The sequence below is a fragment of the Dufourea novaeangliae genome, unplaced genomic scaffold (assembly GCF_001272555.1).
Source record: "Dufourea novaeangliae isolate 0120121106 unplaced genomic scaffold, ASM127255v1 scaffold14, whole genome shotgun sequence".
NCBI classification, from domain to species: Eukaryota; Metazoa; Arthropoda; class Insecta; order Hymenoptera; family Halictidae; genus Dufourea; species Dufourea novaeangliae.
Window position 1 is genome coordinate 2,827,227 of NW_015373890.1, and position 9,700 is coordinate 2,836,926.

A 9,700-nucleotide genomic window follows, 5' to 3' on the forward strand; every position below is an offset into this window, starting at 1 on the left:
TTATACATTTTCTCATAACTTCACTATTTTTCTCAAATAATAAGCACCAGTTAAACAGACTTAATGTGATTCTGATATCGTCTGATAGATCGTATGCTTTCTTCTTTCTTTTTTTTTATTAAATAACTAATGTTTTTTCTAAAAGAGTTGATGTATATCAAAACATTAAAGCTCACTGTACACACATTTGAGTTTTAGTGCAAAAATATCAAATGCTGTGTGGTAAGGATTGCCAGGCTTGTAACATTTAGAAATCTATCCATTTCTTTTTTAATATTTATAATTCATCCTAAAACTTCAAGCTTTTATTATAGTTCATCATCGATATGTTTACTTCCGTATTCCTGTACATGTGAAGAACTTAGTGACTCTTGTTTATTATGAACAGAATGTTTGTTTTTCTCCTCTTCAGTTGTTCGTACATTGTCATTTAATTCTGTAGGTAAGTTGGAGGACATAATTTTATTATCGTTCGCGTTAAAATTAACGGAATGCTCAATATCTATTTTATTTTTCTGATTATCATGCACGCGGGTGCTTTCATCTTCGACCTTTTCTAACGTCATATCTTCTCTATCTTTTACTATCGTTTTTACATTTGATGCAGTTATTTGTGTGCCGATTAACTGAAAATCGGCGCCATTGTTTAATGAAGATTCTTCATACACTTGTTTTTCAGCGCTATTGTTGTTGATAACACTTTCTAAAAAATCTAAGTTATTTGATTGTATATTTTCCAAAGAATTTGTAATTTTAGTAAAATGTTCCAGGAGCTCCATATATTTTCTTCTCTCTTCCAATTCTTCGGTATCACTTTGACTTTGCAAAGAAGCATTTAAAACGACATTATTTGGATTAATTACTTCTTTGCCTGTATTATCTGCGGCATCTTTTGAAACATCAATATGTTTTTTATACTTTTTAACGTGATCCTTATATTTTCGAATATTATTTTGTTCAGAAATTTTGTCAGCCTTTTCTATTTCTGCTATTATAAAATATTTTAAATCTTCTAATTTTTCAACCTCAATAGCCTCATGTTTCTTAGATATTTTAGCAACATCTTTGAATTTCGTTTCCATTTTACTACTTTCGGTACTATCAGCTATGAATTCTTCAATGGTAGCATCGTGTTCTATAATTTTCTTCAGTATGTCCAGTTTTTCAAAATTCTTTAAATCTCTTTGCCAATTATTAATTACTACATCATGGTACGAATTTTTATGTTCCATTATTGATTTCTCCAAATATTTTTCCTGTATATTAGTTAACATTTCGAGATATTCTTTATGCATTTCTCTACTAAAATGATCTATCACGAAAAGACGCTTATTCGTACTTTCATCTTCCGTGTCAAAAATACCCGGCAATAACTGTCTCAGAAATTTGTAATCGCCATCTTGCGCTATACTGAGTTGTGTCAACTGAAGTAACTGTTCAGAATTTGGAAGCCCATACTTTGTCCATACCAGCGTCGGTCTGAGACTGTTCATATGCAATACCATACGTTCCATCTTTGCAAGTAAATATTGTTTTAATATCTTTTGTCTATTAGATTTCATCAATTGGTCCATTTTTATAATGGACGAATTCGGTGCAACTTGAGCCAATTCTTCTAAAAACCAAAAAACTTTACTTTTTAAGGACATGTTTAATAAAACATCTGTTCCACCTCGTGCCTGTAGTATCCAATTGCAATAGCTTTCTAATATGAAACTTCTAATTTGTAAGCCTGCATTTTGATTTCCATCCGTATATATCTGGTTGGCAAAGACTTCTCTCAATTGACGCCATTGTTTTTCAACTAACGTCGTGCTATCGTCTGAACTCTTCGCAAGACGAGTATGTTTGTATGACGACGTGATTTTTACTTCTCCACCAAGCCAATCGTTTACAATTTCTGCTCGTAGATCAGAAGAATAGACTATATCCTTTTCATCTTCTTCGTGTTTGAGCTTGGATATCATTTCCAAATTTAACCCACTGCTTCCAGGTGTCTGTTATAAAAAAATATCTATCGATTTTTAATTTCATTTTACAATTATATGAGATGTAAAAGTATACAATTTAAAAAAAATTACATATATATTATACATATATATGTGTTAATTAATAGTATAAAATGAAGTTATTGTAAATGTGCATGTTTGTAATGGTTAACTGAACGAAGAAGGAATATAAAAGCATAATGAAACTAAAGTGGATGTAGTAAATATAAAAATCAACAATTTAATTTCTTTAAAAAATATAAAAACTTAAATAACAATTTGCATTACATAATATTACGATTAAGTGAAAGGCATATATAATTGTCTTGCTAAGAAGTATAAATATTAAACAAAAAAATATCTTATGAAATAATAGTTGCCGATTTCATTGACTAATTCACACATGACACAGTGTTGTCATTTGATTCTCATTCATGAATGATATAAAATACTTGTAAGAAAGACATAAGGTTCTTTTTACACGGAAATAATCATCACACAAATATGAAATATGAATCAATATCGTTTCGTGTGAATTAATATCCAAAGAAGAACATATTCAATGAAAATTATTGCCAAACACCAACGAATACAGACCTGTGGTGTTATTTGCTGTGTAAGGAAAGATTTTAATGATCCCTTCAATCTTTCGAACATTGATAAATCAGTGGGTGCTTTTAGTTGAACATCTTCATTTGGATAGAAGGTGCCTGTAAATAAACCAAAAAAAAAAAAAGAAAATTACAGTTACATTGAGTTCATATTTCAAGCTGCATACAATTAACATTGTTTTACGAAAAATATACAGACTTATTCTAACTGAATATACCTCGTTTTATATAAAAAGTACATAGGAATATGTTATTTGCCCAATTTAAATAAAATTCAATAAAGGCCACAAGAATAATAGCAAAGCAAATTTATCTAAGTACACTTAATTATGTTTTTACAAGACAGGTACGCTTTCGAAAAATTCGTATAAAAAAAGATGCCGTGCATATGACAAAATTGAAAACTGTCTTCAAATCATAAAAACCAGTAAAAATAATATGATAACCGAATCAAGAATTTCTTAGACAAATAAGTAGAAATAGTTTGTCTTAGAATTAAACTTTAAATGATGATTTTTAATAAGTTAAATTAATAGACCGTGTCAGGTCAAAACAAATCGTGCGAAAAAAATAATTCAATGTTTGTCTAGACTGTGTTAAATCAAAATAGCGTAAAAACAAAATTAAATGTACTTTTATAATTACTCGTATAAGGTAAAATTGCTTACCAAGAGTAACTGTGAGATCACCATTAGCAGCTGCAATAGCTTTTAGTAATTCCGAAGCTTCAACGCTGAACAAGAATACCACTGGAATAGTTACATCATCCACTTCTTTTCCATCCCCTGACATTGCAAACATAGGCGACGTTGCAGCGTTAGAACCTTCAACATTATCTAGTACTATTCCAGCAATGGCACCAGCCTGCTGAATTCGCCTTGCCTTTAATCAAAACGTGTAATTAAATAAAACATTATCCTGGGTGAAATCGAGAATATAATAAAGAGAATTTACCTTTTCTATAAACATACAACTACCACGATTCATTATTGCTATCTTTCCTGCGAGTTTCTCTACGTTAAGCAGATCAGTGCAGGCAGCAGGTGGATATGTAGAAATAACTTTCCCAGTTATTTTATGCGACCCTTGCAATTCAGGACCAAAATGTGCTGGTCCGGCAAATAACATAATTTTTTGAGGTGGATTCGTATTTGGGTTCACGAACGTAACTGCTTGCGGTTTCGTTTCCACTTGTTGGGACTGCAGTTTGCTTATTTCTACCATTTCTTGCATGAATAATAAACCTTCTTCTGAGTCTTGTGGTGTTTTTGCCTGTGCAATTAATAGATGCATGTTTTTATATTATGTAAAACATTTAGTTGCATTAACTCGTATAGAAAAACTTTTATACTACGTTAGAAAAGGTATGTAAAAGTTGAACTCGTCCATCTGCTAAGGTTAATGTTGTTATTCCCATATCACTCAACAGCTTCAAATGCTCTAAGCTGTTGGCCTACGGGAAGGAATCATTTTTATCACTTATTGAAGCAAACATGCAATTAATTACAATGTAATAGGATACTTCCATACCTGAAATTGTGCAGCACTTAACCTTCTTTTCATTGCCCGTCTTGGGCATACATCTTCAACCATATTTCGCAAAGGTAAACGCACCGATGCAGGAAATAAATGTAGAGAATTAGGACAAGTGCGATCCATTTCGTCCACGTGCACCATATCGCGTTCAAAATCTTGCTTCATTTCATGAAATATAAACATTAAAAGATTGCAGTATACGATGAAATTCAGTCTTATCAAATTTACATTTTATAGTTACTTAAATACTAAATTGTTAAAGTAAACACAAGTATCGCTTTAATTATTTAAATACTTACTGAAGAAACATTAGTTCTTACGGAAGCAAGCGTTAATGGCAATAGATGTCCCTCGGTTGTAAAAATAAATTCATCCAAATCTAAAACCAACTCGCCTGGTTCCGCGAATAACAAAAATAAATATTTGAATGTTTCTGACAATACAAAACTATCCATTGTATCATCATGTTTATTGGTTCTAACATCCGACACAGCTGCATAACCGCACGGTACTCTGGCGTAAGTTTGCAGACTTTTCAGTACTTTACGTCCAACTCCTAAATAATAATGATCACCCGTAGCACGATACAGGAAGTATGTCGACTCTAGAAACTCGGGTCTTAATGGATGATGTCCCCAGTGCACCTACAATCACACGAACTGAGAAGTATTCTTAATATAAAACATAATTTTATTTGTTCATACAAATGAAAATCAACCTGAAAATCAGTAGTAAATGCTTCTGGTATAAAATTATGCCTTTGCATAACTTGATACAGCATTTCATGTGTTTCAACAGCAGGTTTAATGTCGCCTTTCAATACCTACGAAAAAGTAGACGACAATTAAACAAATATGATTATTCAGGAAATAAATAATTTAAGCATACAAGAGTCAGCTAAAATCTACCTGCAAACCAGGCCAGAAAGCTAACAAAGCATCCATGAAATTTTTGGAGTTTGTATTTGGTCTGTGCATATGTACATCTAACAACATCGGCCCTTGACTTACATACTTCATTACGGCTTGATAGTGTTTATTAAACCGCCCCAAATACTTTTCATCGCCTGCGTAACGTTAAAACTTGATTTATATTACTGTCAATTTTATTTTTTAGCATATGTGGGTCATTTGAAAAATACTCGGAGAAAAGTATAAGCGTCATTAGTAGTTCAGAAACTTGTAGTACATCGAAAATTTTCACTTGTTACGTGAAGAACTGTAACGTATTAAGTTAGTGTACTACATAGTACAGACTGTTCTCGATTATCGTCCCAAACTCGGATCCACGCCAGGACAACAATCTTATAGGGAAAAATGCTTCAGACGGCATTAACTCTCGGCACTAAAGTATACGCTCGTCGGGTCCCCCAGTATTTCGTATACACCTACTTAAAAAAAAATGCATTTACGTTGTGTGCCGCGTCTCCTAACAATTAATCAAAAGCGAATTCGAGTGCAAGTTTCCCAAGAATGACTAGAACGCTGGTCTATAAAATTGAATTGTTGATTCAAGTGCATTGATGTTAAAGGGCATTATTGATAAATACAAATATTTCAAAAACGATATAAAGTGTCTTTACATTCCACTTCTAGAACTTTTCAAATGACTCAGGTAATACAAGAGGAAATAATCAAATAATAATTACCTAATAAAATATATGCTTTAAGACAATATTCATAGTAAGAATCTATGCCTGCTCCAACTCCAGAATCTCTTCGTACCCAATCACCAGAATGTACATTTAATACAGAACCCATTAAATCAGTGCCGCGGTGACGCATTCTCCATAAAACATCCATTGCTTTTTGTGCTTTCTCCTATGTAACACAGTATCATAAAGTGGAATTCAACAAGATGTTGTTATGAAATTCTAAGTAAAACGTCTTTAGTACCTCGAAAATTGATTCTCCTGTTAACCTTGACAATGCTGCCATTTCTAAAATCATGCTACCCGCACAGGCTGTACATGTTTCTCTTGACACTTCCAGAGGTACGCCTTTCATACCATATTTCAAGTTTATCTATAGAAAGTATACAATGGAGTACTTTTAAAAACTACTGATTTTTTAAAACTCTATTATGATATAACGAATGAAAATTTTATTACTCTGCCATATGGTATTCCTGTTGTTGTGTTGAATGCAGGTAAAAATCTGTATCCTAAATCTTTTGCTAAATTTAAAAGTTCACCTCGATACCATGGCATTATATCGGCTCTTTGTTGCAAATATTCTGCTAGTATGTGGCCACTTAGAAGACCTCTATTGAACAAATTGTTTAAATCAGATGAATCATTTGAAGAAAAGATACTGCAGAAAAAGAGAATGTAATAAATAGTATATTTTACCCAAGCATTCTAATATTAGTCTCGAACAAAGAAACAATAACATCCGTGTCAAAACTAACATCTCTGGCAACAACTTTAACTGCATTTTCAAATTCTTCTAAATCTCCCAACACCTAACACATATTAAATAATTATAAATCAATTTAAAATATATTTCTTGAAATATGTAATTCTTATCTAATTAACATGTGATTCTAATGTACTCACCACAAGTGTGTCTAATGTATCCACCAATGTAAGTGAAAAACTGAAAGTAAATAATACATAAATAGAATTGTTTCCTACCACAATCTTCTCATAAAAAATAATCATGAGATTACTATAATTTAACTCTCAAACTTGTATTTTCACAAAATTCTATAAAGTAAAAACACAAGAGAACATTTCCATTTGGAATAAAAGTCACAAAAAAGATCTATCTATCTAGTCCATGTTTTATTTTGTATACGTAATAAAGTGTTATTCTTACTTTCCCAATGTGGAATCTATGTCACCTCTATTTGGTTCTGATCCTCTGTATCGTCCCTTACAACTCAACGGCATCAATTCATCAGCAGGATATGCATTATCCTTTAACACACAAATTTGTTTCTTAATTTGAAATAACAATTATTGTAAATGCAGTTCAAAAATAGATGTAGATTTTCATATCAACTTTAATACAATCAATACATTTAATAAATATCTAATAGAAAACTTGTGATATTCCCTGTAACATTTTTGATGTGCAGAAATATATAAATTATTTCTACTTATATTACAGCTTTTATAGGATGCTCTCTTTATTTATTTTCTCAAAAATTAAATACTGTTTCCTCGAATTGTGCAATATTCTTGTATTTTTAAAATTAATCGGATTTATTAAAGATCTATAAAGAAAAGAAATTTATATAAACTTTACCATGTAAGCATTGTATGCATGATAGAACATATCTCTGGCTTCTTCCCTGTAATTAAAATAGTACATATAATAATGAATGTGTACCAATAATAGATTATCAATCTAATAAAAAAAATATATATAGTGATACAAACTTTAATGAATCTCGTTCTTCCTTGCTCATATATTCCAATGGATCATCTTTGGATGCAGCTAACAATACTTGTATGCTGCATCCAAACATAAGTAACCTCCAGATTAAAGAACCACAAGCCATCTTTTTTTATACTGGAAAATGCGTTCCTCTTGATGTCAAGATCTTGCACTTATAATAGCACACATGGTCCTTCATAGATTTTCTTGATTTACTTCAGCAAAAGATCATTATTGTAATAGTGATCAAATAATACAATTCATCGTAGACTATAAATATATCTATCAGCGGCACGTTTCTTTTTTATTAACGATATTTATCTTGGTGTGTTCAGGAATATTTTTCATGGACACAAGCACTATAAACTTATCGAAAATATAAATCTCCAGCGAGGTATTAATTGTCAGTGAAGCAGAAATTCGTACGGTTCAATTGTTGACATTGATTAAAAATAAGTTTTCAGTACATGCGGAAAAAATGAAAACTTAAAGAAATGATTTCAAGTGGACACACTGTTCCCGCTAGGTTATAAAAGTTTTGATTATTTTTCAGGTAAGATGGTGATGTGTCAAAATATGACTGGCAGATAGTGGAAAGAACATATATGATTAAATGCAATACAACAAGAGATAAATAGACGGTAGTAACAGCTGATTACGTATTTTCATCAAGGCCAAATGATGTGGCTACTGTCAGTTTGCTGTTGTTCAAACGATTTTCCACCCCGAACAACCCCGAACTATGTATAAGTACTTATATATATGTGTAGGCGGTGTAGGCGACACCATACGTTTCAATATGTTTCGTAAAACTTACAATGGTTTTATTGGTTTTTATGTTGCGTCGAATGTTTTGAATATGGATTGGATGTGGCTGTTTAAAAATCTGTGCTCGGAGAAGATTCAACGGAATGCAATAGACCATTCACGCTTGAAACAGCAATCTTTTCCTTTAAAAAACTAACCTCTTAATCAGAATACAATTGAATAGGAGAAATCACGTGACTGTTAGGTAATTCATGGAAGTTTATCTAAAATTTAAACTTTAGCACGGCTTAAAAATCGAATATTGTAGACGGCTACTTAATCCCTGTCCCTATGGGACCGGGATTTAAGGCCGGTTAATCCGAAAAAATGCAAAACCTTATTTGTATAAAAATTACTAAATTAAATATTGTACAGCTCTAAACTATGTTGACGTAATCTTCGTGGGCGCTCCACGCTTTTATTTATAGTCACTAATGATCATGATTTTATTTAAATTTATATTAACTTTTTCTATTTATTCCGACACTAATTTTATAACAGAAGAAATTTTGACCTAATTGCTTAAAATTTTGGAGAAAAATATTATTAATTATGTAACTGGATTCGGTATTTTATGGAGAACCAGGAAAAAAATTATTTTCTTCTTTTTAGTGCATTTAAATATAAGCGTGGTTTTTAAAAAGTTTTTTCGATTACAGTTGTTTTTGTAATAAATGCCGTGGGTCATGCATATACTATTTACAAACGTTGCACGGAACGCGGTAATTTTATTTTCTTGCTGAGTCTATCGACGAAAATGTTACCGCTTAAAGTGAAGCCGAACAAGAAAAAGTTTCTTATTCGGTATCGCATTTTTGTTTCATAAAACCGTAAGAATGATTGTCTCGGAAACAATATAAAACTTTGTTATTTGCGGATTTAATTAACCGATGAAGTGTATTGAAGCACCGACTAGGTATAGGATAGACCTATCATCTTATGGGACTTCGTGTCTCATGTTCTGAAATACCGATAGTGTAAAAAGTCAGGGATTTTCTTCTGCTCTCTACGTTATGAGAACGGTGAATTTGTGAACTACGTTAAATCCATTCGAGCTCAACTAATCTGGTTTTTTTTCGAGTACAAAAAAAGTTATTGCGTATAATATTGTTTTTATGAATATATATATATACATTGTTATTACAACAGTTTAACAGTCACAACGAACGCATGTGTATTTTTAAATATCGGACTAACAGTATATTTTTATTCTATATTATCACAAACATCGCATAAAAGATATTTCGTTATATTGACATTTGTAATAATTATGGATGTTGCGGGGAAATCTATTGACATTATGGAACATGTAACGAAATATCACTGTAACACTTAAAAAAGTTTTAAAGTTCCATTTATATCATTGTCCTGTGAA

General features: G+C 31.5%; 1 protein-coding gene across 1 annotated transcript; it reads right to left on the reverse strand.

The window, feature by feature from the left end:
- Window positions 1–189: 189 nt before the first annotated feature.
- On the reverse strand, window positions 190–8,355 carry LOC107186354 (ER degradation-enhancing alpha-mannosidase-like protein 3). The gene is made up of 18 exons (XM_015574203.1): window positions 8,336–8,355; window positions 7,521–7,733; window positions 7,387–7,432; window positions 6,955–7,055; window positions 6,693–6,732; window positions 6,486–6,598; window positions 6,246–6,399; window positions 6,031–6,159; window positions 5,784–5,955; window positions 5,044–5,201; window positions 4,854–4,958; window positions 4,435–4,779; window positions 4,130–4,294; window positions 3,954–4,052; window positions 3,554–3,871; window positions 3,268–3,481; window positions 2,586–2,698; window positions 190–1,997 (listed from the first exon to the last, which is right to left on the reverse strand). The coding sequence occupies exons 2-18, from the start codon at window positions 7,640–7,642 to the stop codon at window positions 309–311; spliced, it is 4,083 nt and encodes a 1,360-aa protein (XP_015429689.1). The 5' UTR covers window positions 7,643–7,733; window positions 8,336–8,355; the 3' UTR covers window positions 190–308.
- Window positions 8,356–9,700: the final 1,345 nt, after the last annotated feature.